We start from the raw sequence: 17,984 nt of genomic DNA on the forward strand, positions 1-17,984 counted from the left end.
TCATTCATCATGAAGCTGCCCAGCTGTAAACACCAAGAAATAATGGACTCTGAACTAAGAGTTTTATAGATCTAGGTGCACATTTTCAAGAAGAAACAAGAAGAGATCAATAAACAATTAACTTATTTGAGGAGTCAACATTTTAGATGTTACCAGACTGTTGAACTTTGAATGTCTTCACTAGAGTAGTACCTAACGAAGACTAAGGAAGCCTCTGCGAAATGCAAATCAGAACTACAATGAGGTATCACCTCACACCAGTCAGAATGGCCGTCATTCAAAAATCCACAAATGACAAATGCTGGAGAGGCTGTGGAGAAAGGGGAACCCTCCTACACTGCTGGTGGGGATGCAGTTTGGTGCAGCCACTATGGAAAACAGTGTGGAGATTCCTCAAAAGACTAGGAATAGACTTACCATATGACCCAGGAATCCCACTCCTGGGCTTGTATCCAGAAGGAAATCTACTTCAGGATGACACCTGCACCCCAATGTTCATAGCAGCACTATTTACAATAGCCAAAACATGGAAACAGCCTAAATGTCCATCAACAGGTGACTGGATAAAGAAGATGTGGTATATTTATACAATGGAGTACTACTCAGCCATAAAAACCGACAACATAATGCCATTTGCAGCAACATGGATGCTCCTGGAGAATGTCATTCTAAGTGAAGTAAGCCAGAAAGAGAAAGAAAAATACCATATGAGATCGCTCATATGTGGAATCTAAAAAACAAAAACAAAAACAAACAAACAAACAAAAACAAAGTGTAAATACAGGACAGAAATAGACTCACAGACAGAGAATACAGACTTGTGGTTACCAGGGGGGTGGAGGGTGGGAAGGGATAGACTGGGATTTCAAAATTGTAGAATAGATAAACAAGATTACACTGTATATCACAGGGAAATATACACAAAATGTTATGATAACTCACAGAGAAAAAAATGTGACAATGAGTGTGTATATGTCCATGAATGACTGAAAAATTGTGCTGAACAATGGAATTTGACACAACATTGTAAAATGATTATAAATCAATAAAAAATGTTAAAAAAAAAAAAAAGGAAGCCTCTGCATATGGGCACACACCCCTTTTGGGGAGTCTTTCTCTCTTTAATTCACCCATTCCACAAATATTTATTGAGCTCCTATCTGCCGGTGGCTATTCAAACCTGTAGAGATATAGCAGGGAACAAAGCAAAGGTCTCAACCTTCATGTAACTGAGTGGGTAAAATAGACAATAAGCCAACATAAAATAATTCTATTGAGGAAAAACTAAATCAGAATAAGGGGACAGAGAGCTTCAAGGGGCAATATTTTAGATGGAGTTGTCAGGGAAGGAAGGCCTCTCTGAGGAGGTTACATTGGATTTGAACAAAGGGAGGGAGGAAGCCATGCAAAACTCTAGAGAAGAACACTTTGGGATAAAGGAACAAGTACAAATACCCTGAGGCATAAATAAGATGAGCTGATTTAAGGATTCTGATAGGAATCTAGTCTAAAATCAGCAAAAACTAAAAACTACTTGGTTTTGTTTATCTACACTCATTTATTTATTCATGTAATAAACTACATATCAAGCAATCCACTGTATATATTACTGCAAAGACAAGTTATCGAAAAAATAACACAAACACAATTTAACAGAAGAGAATTGAATACATAAATAACAAGCAATGGTCATAATAATAAAAGTAATGGGTCTTCAAGTTTAAGGGTCTAGGCGTGTATTAATTATAAGAGGTCTGACACACTTGGCCATGTGCGACTGGCCCACTGGGCTCTAACTGAATGAAAAACAAAAGAGTGTGCTGCTAAGAGATGGGAGATTTGAGAGATAATGTGATTTGTGTAAAGATGAGAAGTAGCTTGTGTAAAGATGAGAAGTAACTGTTGAAAAAGAAGAGCAATTATGGGCAGAGCAAAGGGCATACTAGTGAGCCCTTTGGCCCTGCTTCTCTGGGTTCATGCCCAAGTTCTCTAGAAGAGAGATAAAGGGCTTTACTGTTGAAATCTCTATAAGAAACCAGAGCACCAGGCCATGCTGCTTGGGAAATAGTTCATACTGGGCCCCTCCTTCACTGGAGTGCCAGAGCACAATGTAACAAGGAACAGTAATGGTGTCAGGGATGAAACAGCCAGAGATACCATGGACAGAGAATCACATCAACCAAGGGCAAGAGTCAGAGCAGCCCCATGGGGCCACTACCTGAGAAAGGAAAAACTACTGTTGTATCCAGCAGGATTGTGCTTAAGAGCACAAGAGGACATCCCTGAGGACTCCTTAAATTAGCCCCTGAATCTTTCCTGATGGAAATACGTGACTTGGAATTATATATACTTCAGTTATAATCTTATATCAGTCACTTACTAGCTGTGCTATCTTGGACAAAGTACTAAACGTCTCTGGACCTCATTTTTTTCATCTGCTAAATAGGGATAGTAACATCACTCTTACATGTTAGGTTTGCTGTGACTTTTAAATAACATGCGGTAAATGCTTAAACAATGGTAGCTGTGTTTTTATGATAATTACTATTGTCGTTGTTGTTGTTATTATTGAATTTTAGGACATCTGAAATTCCTAAAATTTGGTGAGTAAAGAGTAATACTGCTTATAAACTGTTATTAGAATCCAATTGTACCCTCAGTCTCTTATGCCCTGGGAAGCATGGGATAACACTAAAACTAAGTACATGACTTAGGGTGATTTATTTAAGTTCCTCGAGCATTGGCTCCTTCATCTACACAACAGGGTATTAGTGATATCTGCCCTTCACCTCTCACAGGGTTGTTACAAAGTTCCCTTCCAACAATGGGCATGGAAAGTACTTTGTAAAGAGCTGTTCAAATATCATTGATGTCCAGCTGTTGTCTCTCTCACTAGCTCTGCTTTATGCAACTCTTGGGACTGAGAAAACTCATTTTCAGGCTATTTTCAGGTCTGCAAAATGCAGCTGCTCAGATCAAATGCTATATAGCTAGAAACCTCTACAAGCCACCTGTTAAGGCTGCCCCATACAGAAGCCCTGAGACAATCTTTCCCTAGCTCCTGACTTGCGTTGCTCAAGGGACCAAAGGTAAATATCTTTTCCCTACTGTTTTGCTGTATTTACTTCCTGTTGCCTGACTACCTGACTCCAGCATCAGTAATAGCCTCAGAGCCCTCGAGTATATTTATTTTCCATCTGCTCCTTCCCTGCTAGCAACAGCATTTATATGCCCCTAAAGATCCAGTTCCTCGAAACTACATCCCTCAGTGTAGTAGAGGAATAATTTTCTCCCTTGGATTTTCACACACTGGAGTGTGACTCCAGCTCTCAGGACCCAGCAAAGCATAATTTAAGCCAGTGGGCTCCCTTACCTTGCCCAGGTACATACGTACAAAAGGGACAATACTGATTGCCTGAAAATGAAAATTAAATCCAACTGAAAGGTACATGGACTTAGACTTTAAATAAAATTAAAATTTAGGATTTGTGGAAGGAAAATTTGAGAAGTAAAAAATGCAAGACCTTATAAATTTGAACAATGAGAGAAGGGACAATAAACGAAAAGAAATTATACAGTTAGAAAGAAACACAGAAGGTGATGTGTAATTATTTGGGAGGTTAGAAAATACGAGAAGGAATAAACAAGATGATAGAATTCATAAACAGCGATGCTGAAAATATTAGAATTTGGACTAGAATACAGATTTGGAGATGAGGAGGGCAGACTAAGAAGTTCTTTCCAATCATTCACAATATTAAAAGAAATAGCAGACAACTGTTCTCTAAGAGTGGATGGGCTTAACTTTCAATAGGGAGGATTTAGGATAGACATTAGAAAATATCCTGGGTATAAGTATTGTGAGGAAAATGTGGAAACCCCATCTCTGAAGATATTGACATAATAAGGATGGCCACTGTCTTCTACTAGTGGTTTAAGAGCAAACTTGGATACCTAAGCTTTCAAGGATGCATCCATCTATATGCAGCTATGATTCTGTGTTTTCTCCAACCCAATTCCTTCTTTATCATAGTATAATATATAGAGATTTTCTTAGAGGTCTTTGTTATTTTCTGGGTTTACCTGTCCTGAATCAGCTTCTTAAATCCAGTCCATCTCCCTGACCAGCATCTGGAGTTCTCTTTAAAAAGGTTTCCCATAGGTCTTCAAGGGCAAGACTCGGTCATTTCTCTCTCTGTCTCTGGTCAGCACTATGCCTGGCACATAAGTAGTACTTGATAAACAGTCCTTGAAAAACTTTCAACTCTAAGTTAAGAAAACCACTGCAATAATATAGGGGTCATGGAAACCTCAGCAACATCAAAGAAAAATGGATTGTTTCCTGCCTCTTCCAAAGAAAGCTTGTTGATAAGAGCCCTTGACTTTCACCCAGAAAAAGATCACAGGGCACAGAGCCCACTAATTCTGAGTATTTATGGCTACAAACATTTAAGGAAGAGAACTGACATGTCAGGGTCCTGGCTGTCTGAATCAGATTCAACTTTATTACATTCTTGAACACTCCGATCTGGAGTAACTAAAGTCACAAAATGATTCCTAGGGTCCTAGAAGGTGAGTGAGCACTGATGCAACAAAAAATGGCACAAACCAGCACTCACTCCAGGCCTGAGCTCCAGTCCTCAGGCCAGGCAGGGACCCATTTCCTAAATGCTGGTCACTCACATATCATGGTCAAGATTTTGTTACATCCTCCTAACACCTGTTCATATTCATTAGTTAATATTTATTTTCATTACTTAATATTTGTCTTTACATTGTCTATAAGTAAATCACCCCTGTTTTTTTGCTTATACTGGTCTTAAGCAATAAAACCTGAGAAATTATGGCTTTATATGCTGGCAACATTTTTTTCATATGTATCTTAAATTAAACACAAAATTTTAAAAGTAAAAAATATGTATAAATGTACTTCTCAATATGTCCCCTATGGTGGAAAATTCTACGCAGGATTACATTTCAAGTTATAGCCTAATTGTTCTCATTTTTTCCCCTACCAATATACATACAGATACCATTCACATGACCATGATTCAATTTCATTACTAGTAATTAGTCTGTTCCTATTTTCAATTTCTTCCTGGTTCAGTTTTGGGAAACTGTACATTTCAGGGAATCTGTTCATTTCTTCTAGATTGTCCATTTTATTGGTGAATAATTTTTGTCATAATCAATTATGATCCTTCATATTTTTGTGCTGTTGATGTTAACTTCTCCTTTTTCATTTCTGTTTTATTGATTTGGGCCCTGTCTCATTTTTCTGGATGAGTCTGGCTAAAGGTTAATCAATTTTGTTTATCTTTTCACAGAACCAACTTTCAGTTTCACTGATCTTTTCTATTTTTTTTCTAGTCTATATTTCATTTATTTCTGCTCTGATCTTTATGATTTCTTTTCTTCTAATAACTTTGGGGTTTGTTCTTTTTCTAGTTCCTTTGGGTGTATTGTTAGGTTGTGTATTTGAGATTTTTCCCGCTTTTTGAGGTAGACCAGTATTGTTATAAACTTACCTCTTAGAACTGCTTTTGCTGTGTCCCATAGATTTTGGATTGTTGTGTTATTGTTTTCATTTGTCTCCAGACTTTTTTTTTTCATTTCTTCTTTGATTTCTTTAGTGATCCATTGGCTGTTTAGTAGCATATTATTTAGCCTATATGTGTTTGTGGTTTTTGCAGATTTCTTATTATAACTAATATCTAGTATCAAAGCATGGTGGTCAGAAAAGGTGCTTGATATGATTTCAATTTTTTAAAATTCACCAAGGCTTCTTTTGTGGCTTAGCATGTGATCATCCTGGAGGATGTCCCATGTACCCTTGAAAAGAATGTGTATTCTGCTGCTTTGGGATGGAATGTTACATATACCTATATCCATTAAGTTCATCTGGTCTAATGTGTCACTTAAGGCCAGTGTTTCCTTATTGATTTTCTGTCTGGATGATCTGTCCATTATGTGAGTAGGGTGTTGAAGTCCCCTACTACAGTTTTATGGTTACTGTCAATTTCTCCCTTTATATCTATTAATATTTGCTTTATGTACTTAGGTTCTTCCTGTGTTGGTGTATATATATTTATAAGTGTTATATCTTCTTCTTGGATTGATCGCTTCATCATTATGTAATGTCTTTGTCTCTTTCTACAGTCTTTGTTTTAAAGCCTATTTTATCTGATATAAATATTGTTACCCCAGCTTTCTTTTTATTTCCATTTACATGGTGTACCTTTTCTCATCTCCTCACTTTCAGTCTGTATGAGTATTTAGATCTGAAGTGATTCTCTTGTAGGAAGCACATAAATGAGTCTTGTTTTTATATCCATTCAGCCACTCTATGTCTTTTGATTGAAGCATTTAGTCCATTTACATTTAATTATTGATATGTACGTATTGACATTTTGTTAATTGCTTTTTGGGTTGTTCTTGTAGTTTTTCATTCCTTTCTTCCTCGTTTGTTCCCTTGTGATTTGATGACTATCTTCAGTATTATGTTTGGATTCCTTTCTCATTTTTGTGTGTAGATCTATTACAGATTTTTGGGGTTTGGCTACCATGAGTTTATATATAGCCATATATATAATAATTATAAATAATTATTTCAAGTTGCTTATCTTTTAATATCAAACACACTTTTTAATATCCTTCCTTTTTTCACCCCTTCCCTCATGATTACTGTTTTTGATATCATATTTTAGCTGTTTGTTTTGTATATCTCTTAACTGCTTATTGTGGATATAGATGAATTTACTTCTTTTGTCTTTACCTTCCTACTAGCTTGGTATGTGGTTGACTTATTACTTTTACTGTACATTTGCCTTTACCAATGAGCTTTTTCCTTTCATAATTTTTATGTTTCTGGTTGTGGTGTTCTCTTTTTCACTAAGATAGTTCCCTTTAACATTTTTTGTAAAGCTGGTTTGGTGGTGCTGAACTCTTTTCTGTTCAGCTTCAGTGTTTTCCACTGCCCTGTTTTCAAACTTGCTGATCCATTCCTCTGTATCATTTAATCTACAATTGATTCCTTTTAATGTATTTTTCATTTCATTTATTGTCTTTTTAAATCTCTGCTTGGTTTGTCTTTATATTTTCTAAATTTTTCATATGGTCTTTTTTTTTTAAGATTTCTATTTTATTTCATTAATTTATTTTTAAATGGAGGTACTGAGGATTGAACCCAGGACTTCTTGCATGCTAAGCATGTACTCTACCACTGAGCTATACCTATTGTTCCCCTATATTTTCTAAATTTTTGTTAAAACTTCCAACTTCTCACCCTGTTCATCCATTCTTTTCCCAAGTTTTTTGACCATCTTTATAATCATTACCTTGAACTCTTTCTTAGATAGATTGCCTATCACCACTTCACTTAGTTCTTCTTCTGGGGATTTATCTTGTTCTTTCATTTGGATCATGTTCCTCTGTCACCTCACTTTGCCTAATTTGCTGTTTTTATTTCTGTGTATCTGATAGGTTGGTTACATTTCCCAACTTTGGAGAAGTGACCTTTCATAAGAGATATCCTATGCATCCCAGCAGTGCACTTTCCTCTGGTCACTAGAACTATATGCTCCAGGGGTGCTCCCTATATGGGCTGCGTGGATCCTTCTGTTGTGACAGGTTGTGACAGATTGACCACTGTGGGTGGTCTAGTAGGTGTGGCTGGCCCCTGGTCTGGCTGGTTACCAGGCCATGCCTTGTGCAGAGGCTGCCAGCCACTGCTTATATCATGACACAGCTGGCTGGGTCATGACACAGCTGGCTGTGGAAACTCAGCAGGTACCAGGGCTAGTTCTGGCTGACTGGTGGGCAGAGGTAGTTCTGGGGTGTGTGTGTGTTGGGGGGTAGGGGTGGGACAGAGTTCCCAGATCTAGTATTGACCTGCTGGTGAGTGAGGCCAGTTCCTGACACACCTGGTTGCAGTTTCCAGGATGTACCAAAGCTGGTGCTGGCCTACTGGTGAGTGGAGCTAGGTCCCAGGGAGGCTGACTAGGGAGTCCAAGGTATCTCAGAGCTGGTAGTGGCCTACTAGAGGATGGGGCCAAGGCCCAGGGGCCTCCAGAGCTAATGTGAACACTAATTGAGTTAATACCTGGGAAGTACTTAGAATAGTATTTAGCTCACTGGTAGGCAAAGCTGGGTCCTAGGGACTCTGGCTGAAGGGCCCTGGGGCTCCTGAAGCTGGTGTCAGCCTGCTGGTAGGTGGGGCTGGATCCTGGGGCCACTGGCAGAGGAGCCCAAGGTGATCTAGAGCTGGAGTTGGCCTGCTGGAGGGCAAGGCCAGAGCCCAGGAGGAGTCCCAGGGCTGGTGCTAGCTTGCTTGTGTGTTGGCTAGGTCCTGGCAAGGCAGGCTATGGGGCTTCAATGATATGAGGCTGGTGTCTGCCCACTGGTGGAAGAGGCTGGTGTCCTGGAAATCCTAGGGCCGGTACCCACCCACTATTGGATAAAGCCAGGTTCTCAGGCAAATACCAGCCCACTGGCAGTCAGAACCAGTCCTGGGGTCCCTAGCCACAGGGCTGAGGATTCCCAGAGTTGGTGTCAGACTGATGGTGGGTGGGGCTGGTTCCTGACACAGCTGGCTACAGGTCTGGGGTGTTCGGAAGTTTGTGTCAGCCCACTGGTGAGTGGGGCCGGATCCTAGGACTGCTGTGTCTCATCCAAGGTGTCTCAGAGCTGGTGGTGGCCTACTGGTGGGTGGGACTCTAGCCCTTAAAAGGGAGTCTCTATTTCCCACAGCCCTCTGGCTCTCCTGAAAGTAAGCCCTGCTGGCCTTCCAAGCCAAATGTTCTAGGGACTCATCTTCCTGTCACAGGACTGGGGAGCCCAAGTGGGGCTCAGACTACTTGCTCCCTGGGGGGAACCTCTGAAAATGTAATTATTCTCTCATTTGTGGGTCACCTACCATGAGGCATGGGTCTTGACTTTACTATGACTCCATTCCTCTACCCATCTTGCAGTTCCTTCTTTATTTCTTTAATTGTAGGAGGTCTTTTCTTGTAGGTTCTGGTCATTCTCACCAATAGTTACTCTGTAAGTAGTTGTAATTTTGATGTGCTGGTGAGGAGGTGAGTTCTACTACCTTCCTACAGTAGTATTCTTTAATAAACTCCTAATACTTTGGAAAGTAGGAAGTCTTCTGCAGGTGTTAATCATGTATTATAATTTCAGGAAACACTAGAATGGAGAGATCATATCCTCAGATAGCAGCTTCTAGCATACTCCAGAGCAAGCTAGCTTCACTAATTCAATCATTCCTTTAAGAGATCTGCAGTGACATAACCTTGCTCAAAGAGATTAGAGAAGGACTGCACTACATTGGAGGCTGGTCCTAAAATAAAACTCAGCAACAAGAACATTGGAAATTGGCCTTTAGTATGAATGTCTTTGGTCTGAGTTACTGAAAGACTTGTCTCCTTTTATTGGGCCCTGGAGAGACACTAGATTTAGGTATTTGGATTTTGTTAAATTTAAAAACACTGAGTATTTTTTTGTTTGAGTGTAACCAGAGCAAGACTTTATGTATCTTTTAGAATGAGAAAAAAATTTATGTACTTAAAGCAAGATAGCTCCTGATTTTTAGTTTAGCTGTTTTGAAATGAACATAATTTTCTTATTATGGTTATCAGCTTCTAATTTTGTGATGTTAAAATATCTGTCTTTCTTGTTTGTTTAAGCGTTAACAAGCTTAAAAGGGCACCACAGGACAATTAAAGGAGAGATGTGGATTTAAACCTTATTAGGATTCTCTGAGTATAGGCTCCCTTCCTTAAATCCTTTTTCCCAATTTAGAATCAATCATCCTTTCCCTCTAGGTAAAGGTGTTTTTCCCCCCTCTCTGACCTGCCTAGAATGTAAAGCTATATGATGGTTGTCAGAATTTTCTTCCTTGTCGAAGAAAGGAATGATTCCTCCTTTATATATATCATAGCCTTAGGGACTCAATTGAATGGAAAGTAAGAAAAGCAACTTCCTGAAGGTGCTTAAAATAAGATTTTTCACTCTAAATTCTAAAATCACATCCTTTCCATTGCTCCACCTGTGCTATCTTGGTTAATGAATTTCCCTCCCCCAACCCCAGTAATCTCTAGAGCATGAGGCTTTGGCCAGAACACTGGAGACAGAGTTGGAAGATAAGGGTTTAAGTCTTGGTTCTTCCACTTACTTACTGGCAACAGCCAAATTTATAGCTGAGATGGAAAGCACTACGTTCCCACTTACTTCCCTGGACTCTTGTGAAAATGAAATAAGATGCAATGGTCAAACACTTGCAGCATGCAGAGCGCCATACACACAAGGGGCTACATGAAAAGCAGGAAGTCTGAGGGTAAAGAGCATGGTGCCTGCAGCCAGGTGCTTGAGTTTGAATCCCAGCTCTGCTACTAACCAGCTCTGTGAACTAAAGCAAGTTATATAACTGTTCTGTGTCTTAGTTCCCTCACCTGTGTAAAGAAGATGCTGATAATGGTAGTACCTATACCGCAGGATTGTTGTGAACATTAATTGAGTTAATACCTGGGAAGTACTTAGAGTAGTGTCTAGACACATAGTGCTCAGTAAAGGTTAGCATCATATTAGACTCTTCCTTCTCCTTTGCCCCAAACAGTAAATTAATCATCAAATCTTACCAATTCTTTCAAAGACAGTTCATTGTTCCCATTCTCACTATATCCAGTTTAGACCTCCATGGTCCCACTCTTGGGCCACCAATAACATTGCTGGACTCTGTAATCTTATTTCTTCTTTTGTTAGTTCCTGTTCCTGGCACCAAATCATTTTTCTCAAAATATCACTTTGAGCCAGTCACATGCTTCAAATTCTCAGTGACTCACAAATACTAATAGAACAATTTTAACCCTTAGATTACTATTTTAAACATTTCATAAACTAAAACCACCATAACTTTCCATCTCTCAAACATAATCTCTCTACTCAAGCAAAATGGCTTTCTCTTGTTCTTGAACATATCTTGTGATTCTGTGCCTCCATGTTGTTAGTCATTCCTTTCTTCCTGCTTGGAATGTCCTCACATCTTGACCAGTTAATGAGGCAGTATGTCTAATGATTAAGAGTTCCAGTTTGGTATCTAAATGGCCTCCATTTTTCTCCTGCCTCCACAACTTCCCAGCCAGGTGACCTTCGGCAGCTTTTATTCCTATTCTATGTGCTTAGCAAGAGACTCTTTTTACAGTTAGAGGAAAATCCATTTTACAATGATAATCTATTGATTCAGGAGGGATTTAGTTACTTTTTAGTTACTTGATGTTTTATTATGATGTATAAACCAAAATTGAAAACAAAATTAAAATTTTTCTTCTCTCTGTTATCCTAGTACATTTTTCTGCTTTCTGCTAAAGAACATCATACTTATCAGGAACTTCATCAGGAATTGACAACCTTCTACTTACTTTCAAGGCTAATTCCTTTATTACGTTCTTAATCTGCACAAAGCTAATCTAATTATCCTCTCTCAGGTCACCTAAGAATTATGACCCAGCTTTCAGATTAGCCAAAGCAGGACACAGGTGAATCTGCAATGGCAGGGAGAGAGCTTTGTACTGGTGAGGTTGGGAGTGTCAGCCTCAGAAATCCAGCAAAAGAAGGTGGAGTAAAGTCAAAAGAAATGGCCTAGGCCAGAGAATTGTCAACAAATCAGGAAAAGGGGACATGGAAAGTTAGATTTTTTGTTTGTTTTACTCCTCCCTCAAACATAAAATATGAAACAGGTAAGAGTCCACAGTAAAGTGGGCCACAGCCTGGTTCCACCCTCCTCAGTTCTCCCTGATCTGTTCCTCGCTGAGCACTGAAAGAGCTTTTTGGCAAATTTAGCCTCATTTAAATGCACAAAAATAAGTTTACATCAAAGTCTGCATCTATTCATGTCTCTGAACCTGGGATCCCATGGCCAGAGAACATGTGTCACCCTCAGGAGCCACTTTTCCCATCACTGGTCCTCTCATCTATTCACCTTATCACTCCTCCCTCCTCCTCCTAACTCTTCTTCTTACTTCACCCTGCCTCTTAACTCTTTCCCTTACAACTCCCATTCCAGTGTCTACAAAGAACTCTCCAACACCTTCAAATACTTTGCTCTGTCTTAGCTCAATCAGTGACTCTCAACGTAGCTGCACATTAAAAGAAGTTAAAAGAAAAATGCCTGAGCCTTTCCCCTGCAGAACCTGATTGTTAGTCTGGGATGTCGCCCTGGTGCTGTTGGCTTGTTTGTTTATTTAATCCCCCCTAGGTGATTTCAATGTACATCCAAGTTTGAGAACCACAGCCTTAACCAGACCTGAATTGTCCCCAGGCAAACAGGCTTCCTTTGCCTCTTTCTGGAGACTACACATTCTCCCACAACTGAATACCACCAGACAAGAAAGGGCAATCAAGCTCAGGCTCTTGCAGACCATAGGTCTTTCATTCTTAGCAAAAACAAAAAACACACATCTTTCCTGGAGGTATTTTATTTACACACCCATGTCTCCTCTACTCCTACCACCACCCTGAATAACTTCTATATCCACTAAGACATCACTTCCTCCTAGAAGCCTGCTCTGGCAGGCTGAGTGATCTAGGAACCACCTTGTCTTCTTGCTATGCCCAGTGGATGCCCTGTCATAGCCTTTAGGTCCCTGTTCACAGTGATCCATTACTTCCCTGCCTGCCTACCTCAATAAACTGAGTTCCCTGAGAGTTGGAATTGTATCTTCTTCATCTCTGTGTCCCACAATGTAATCTATGCAGTGCCTGGCACATGGGTGGCATTCGGTAAATACCTGTGAGAGAGCAGGCAGGAGAGAAGAGAGAGAGAGAAGGGAATTTGAGAATGAGGAGGAGTAAAGAAAGATCTCTCTCCTCTACTATCATCCTCTGGCCTTCCAATAATAAAATTGATTTTATTTAGCATATTTTTGGAACCATAATGTAGAGACATAACATAGAAAGTAAAAATCCAAGCAAGTCTTCATTTTTAGAAATAAGCAAATTATAAGAAAGTTAGTCCATATATAGAAAGTATTTTTAGAATATATTTCTAGTCATCTACTAGGGACAGTATTGTTCATCTCCAACTTCTATACCATTGGTGACCCAGATCTTCCCTGACAATCTCATTCCATTCATAGTGGCTGTGGTGGGAAGAATAATGTCCCTCAAAGATGTCCATATCCCAAACCCCCAAAGGTGTGAATGTTACCTTACATGGCAAAAATGGAACCTGCAGATGTGATTAATTATTTTGATATGTGGAGATTATCCAGGTGGGCCCAATGTAATCATAAGGGTACTCATAAGTGAAAGAGGGAGGCAGGAGGCTCAGTGTCTGAGCAATGCAGTGTGAGAGAGACTTGACTATCCACTACTTGCTTTAAAGATGGAGGAAAAGCCAAGGAATGCAGGCACTCTCTAGAAGCTAGAAAAGGCAAGAAAACAGGTTCTCCTCTAGAGCCTCCAGAAGGAATACAGCCCTGTGGACACATTGAATTTAACCCAGTGAAACCCATTTGGACTTCTGACTACTAGAATTGTAAGATAATAAATCTATGTTGTTTTAAGTCAATAAATTTGTGGTGGCTTTTTACAGCAGCAATAGGAAACTAAAACAGTGGCTGTAAAAATGTTCCCTGGGTACACACACTTGTCAGAGCATGTTTTCTGCTTTGAACTGATGTCACTTCTGCCACAGTTATTGTGGAATCATCACTCAGAGTATTGATGATGACATTTAGTCATGACAAGACCCTCAATCATAATTGAAAGAATAAACAGTTGTAACCCCTGTACTATACATACTCAATCATGGAAGAAAGGATACCAGACAACCCACAACCCAAATAGATATAGTGTGATCAAGCATACACAGAAAAGGAGCCTGGAAAAAAATTCATGAAACTGTTCTTAACTTCAGCTCCAGCTACACTTGGACGGCTTGGAGACCCTGAAACTCTGGTACACTGGGCATCAGTTCTTTCACTCTGTTGCGTCTCCTGCTCAAGGATATCAGGCATCATTCTAAGGCTAGGACCTTGAGGGTGAGGGCAGAGGAGAAGGGGAACGAGGATAGAGGCCTCCATGGTATCCATTCTCAAAGTATGGTAGATACAAAATAATCAGACTCGCTGCATTGCCCAGATTTACAATCCAACAGGCATTTCCTAAAGGTCATTATGCTAAAAAAATGTCTGTCCCTTGTTCCAGACTGCCCGGAGTAGGAGGAAGGGAGAAGGAAAAGAAAAACCAGCATATCAGTGGTAAACTCATACATATTTTAGAATGATTCATTAAATTTTAAAAAGGAATTCAGGTTAACTCTAAAGTAGCTAGAAATTTTACAGAATCAGTATTCCTCATTTTCTGAACTTTTTGATCAATCAGTATTTTAGCATATAGTAGACTCTTTTGGCTTTAAAGTCTTTTTCTTTTACTACTATAATATATTGCACCCTTCCTTCTCCCCACCCAAGCACAGAACCAATTGAGAGAGTCATAGGGATCAGAAATATGGGAATCAAAATGTCAGCTTCATTACTGACAAACTGTTTGGAGAACAGCTGTTAGGTGTGGGGCAAAAACAGGCTTCCTAATGTACAGTACCTCCAAATTAAGCAGAAAGACCTACTCAATTTCTGGCAGCTGGCAAAAGTGACCCAGCCCCAGCAGAAGAGCTGCCCAGAGTAAAATCCCAACAAGAGTCCAGAAGAGGCTAAAACAGGCGTGCCCATTGTCTCCCTACCTTCGATCCCAGGGAGGACTATCCCAGAGAGGGGTAAGTGAGAAGAGAGAGGCCAGGAAAGTTACGTTAGTGAAAGTTACTTAACAGGTACATGAGGACTAGGGAATGAACATTCTCCACCTGATAGCTGCTTCTAAATGATAGCAAATAGAGCAATGCTATAATTAAGCTAAGTAATTATATGTAGAGAAATCTGAAAGTGATATAGCAAGAGCTGACTAAAGACCCATCACCCCAGAGCATACGTGGAAGCAGCAGCCTCCACTCTCAGTGTGATGAGAAAGGATCTGTGTGTTATCAGCAACAAAGCACAGACATTTATGATGCCTATTGTCTTCAGAAATTAGAGCTTGTTCAAAGTTGTCCCTGTAATAACATTACTCTTCTTGCCTTATTTCAAATTTACTGGGCTAATTGGGAGAAAAAGGAAAGGGCTTATAGACAGTATTCCAGAAATTACACATAATCCAGTCTACCGTATCTGTGAAGTAGTTCATAGTGAAGGACCTTTCGTGGTAGCCTTAATAGTTACAGCAACTGTGAATTATGGAAATGCTTGTGAGTTGCAATTTTTATAGCTATTTTATTTCTTTTTTATTTTACCTAGGAATGAATTTGATTAAGAAGGCGAATGGAGTTTTTTTTTTTTTTAAAGCATGACTATAAACATGACACATAATCAAGAATGACCCTACAAACACTTTGGGTTAATTAAACAAAAACTCTCCAATTGTATACAGTTGCTCCTAAGGAGCTGGGGTCCAAAATAGTAAGAATTCATTTTTTAAATAACAGTCACAATTTTTAAAAGCAGATTAGCTATACATAGTTATTTTTAATATAAAATCATTTTGAGATTTTTAATGGTTTATTTAATTGTTCATTTGCTTATAAAATGAATTTATAAATACTTTTATGAATAGAGATTTCCCCCCATAAAGGTTTATGGCATTTTTTCCCTCTACTTTCCTGCAGCCAACCTCCCAAGTTGATGAGGTTTGCCAATTCTGAAAATATTGTATATTATGCCCACAAATTGCTAAAAAATAAAGGACAAAAAAATGAGTACTCTTCTGCCATGAAGTCTACCTCAATCCTGCAACACTATCTTTTTAAGAGAGTTTTAGGTTGGCCAAGGACAAGATTTTCTCTTAACAACAAATCAGTGCTATTACTAGGTGATTATGACATAGGAAGAGTAACCTCCAATCAGAGAGAAGACCCAGAAGTCTGATTGTGACATACCAGTATAAGTATGAGAGCTCCCCCTACTCTTAGGCCCTTCTCCCCTCTACTTGTAACTGACAAGGAGAACAACATCTACAATGGCCAGACCTGTCGCCAAAAAGAACAAGTGCTCCAGAGGATATCAAAACCCAATCTCCAGAAAGAAATCGCAGTCCATCACTGAATCTGGCCTTAGGAATTATTCACTCTACATAAACAGGGTCCTAAAGGAAGTGGTTCCCCACAGGAGCATATCATCCCGCACCTTGGACGTCATAAACAACATGATCAACAACATCTTTGAGCGCATTTCCACAGAAGCCTACAACATAATGTATTTAAGGAATCGTCGTACCCTCACCCCTGAAGACATCCAGAAGGCAGTGTATCTTCTGCTGCCCGGGAAACTAGCCAAGTACGCAGTGGCTTTTGGAAGTGAGGCTGTCCACAGATATGTCAACTCCTACGCTCCATGTACCAGCTTAATTAAATCTCGGGGGAAGTAAATCAAACTTACTACCCAAATGATCACTTCAATATTGAGTTCATTCTTCTTTTCTGTAACTTAATATTTTCTGGTATTTTCCCTATTTCTCTTATCTCTAGAGAAGAATTACTCTTGTTGTTTCACCTTCTAACAATTTGACTACTACTTGGGTTTTCCTGACACCTGCTTCCCTCCCAACTCTCAACCCAGACCTCTTTATTACTCCTATGAATGTATAAATCTCATTATATAAATTCAGTACTTATTGTAGTGTTAAGGTTTTGTTAACTATGTACAAGATGATTTAATCCAGCTATTTTCACCCCCAGGTCACAGTGACTTTGAATTTATGAAGACAAACATTTTAATCAAACGTATACCCGCACTGATTAAATTTTCATCAAAAAAGTATTTTCTAGAGTAAACTATATTCAACCACTTGGTTCCTTAATGAAGTCCCTTTAGAACATGTTAACTATTTCCTTTTTATTTTAATTCTTATTTCCTGAATTTCAATAAGCTCAGTTCATATCCATGTAATTTTTATCTTTACATTTCCTTTTAATTTTAATATGTATAATTGTGTGCATCGGTTAATCCCCTACTCTCAAGTTATCCCTACCCCACCCTTCCTCTTTGGTAACCATGTTTGTTGTCTGTGAGTCTGTTTCTGTTTTGTAAATAAGTTCATTTATACTGTTTTTTTTAAGATTCCACATATAAGTGATAACATATAATATTTGTCTCTGTCTGAGTTTGCTTAGTATAATAATCTCTAGGTCCTCCCATGTTGCTGCAAATGGCATTATTTTATTCTTTTTTATGGCTAAGTAATCTTCTTTATCCACTCATCTGTGAATGGACACTTCAGTTACTTCCATGTCTTGGCTATTTATTGTAAATAGTGCCACTATGAATATTGGGTGCATGTATCTTTTCAAATTAGAGTTTTCTCCAGATACATGCCCAGGCTTGGGATTGCCGGATCATATAGTAACTCTATTTTTAGTTTTTAAAAAAATCTCCATACTGTTTTCCATAGCAACTGCATCAATTTTTAATCTATCTTCAAATTTGGTTCATTGGAATGTATTGTTCTACACTTATGTATATAAGAAGACTACCCAGGAACCTACCACTCAATTTATAAACTTTAAAAACTTTACAAATGTTACTAGAGATACTTCCCAATCCCACCTCCCTGTCCACTATCCTGAGTTTTGTTTTCCATTATCTTGCTTTTCTTTTTATGTTTGCTACCTATGTATGTATATGTCTCTACATAATAGGTTTAATCTTCTTTATTTCATAACATGGAGGCCATGCTACCTGTGTCCTTCTGTGTCTGCCTTTTTCTGTTAACATTGTTTCTAAGTTTTATATCTATTGATATATATACCTCTAGTTCATTCTTTTCACTCCTGTGCTATATAGTATTCCATAATATGAATACACCAGTTTATTTACCTATCCTCTGTTGATGGAGATTTGGGTTGTTTTCACTTTTTTGCTATTATGACCAGTGCTGCT

At 38.9% G+C, this 17,984-nt stretch overlaps 2 protein-coding genes and 1 pseudogene across 8 annotated transcripts in view; 1 reads left to right on the forward strand and 2 right to left on the reverse strand.

Moving 5' to 3' along the window:
- ZNF366 (zinc finger protein 366) overlaps positions 1-17,984 on the reverse strand; it is a 287,106-nt gene that overhangs the window by 220,508 nt on the left and 48,614 nt on the right. The gene's annotated exons all lie outside the window — the stretch shown is intronic.
- LOC123611656 (large ribosomal subunit protein eL29 pseudogene) overlaps positions 1-17,984 on the reverse strand; it is a 110,940-nt pseudogene that overhangs the window by 44,590 nt on the left and 48,366 nt on the right.
- Positions 16,066-16,473, forward strand: LOC141575515 (histone H2B subacrosomal variant-like). The gene has a single exon (XM_074354883.1). It carries the CDS (start codon positions 16,066-16,068, stop codon positions 16,471-16,473), a length of 408 nt encoding a protein of 135 aa, XP_074210984.1.

Source organism: Camelus bactrianus, chromosome 3, assembly GCF_048773025.1.
Source record: "Camelus bactrianus isolate YW-2024 breed Bactrian camel chromosome 3, ASM4877302v1, whole genome shotgun sequence".
Classification (NCBI taxonomy): Eukaryota; Metazoa; Chordata; class Mammalia; order Artiodactyla; family Camelidae; genus Camelus; species Camelus bactrianus.

What these genes read in the sequence shown, in the direction of transcription:
- LOC141575515 (XM_074354883.1), top strand. Translation starts at nt 16,066, where the DNA reads ATGGCCAGACCTGTCGCCAAAAAGAACAAGTGCTCCAGAGGATATCAA.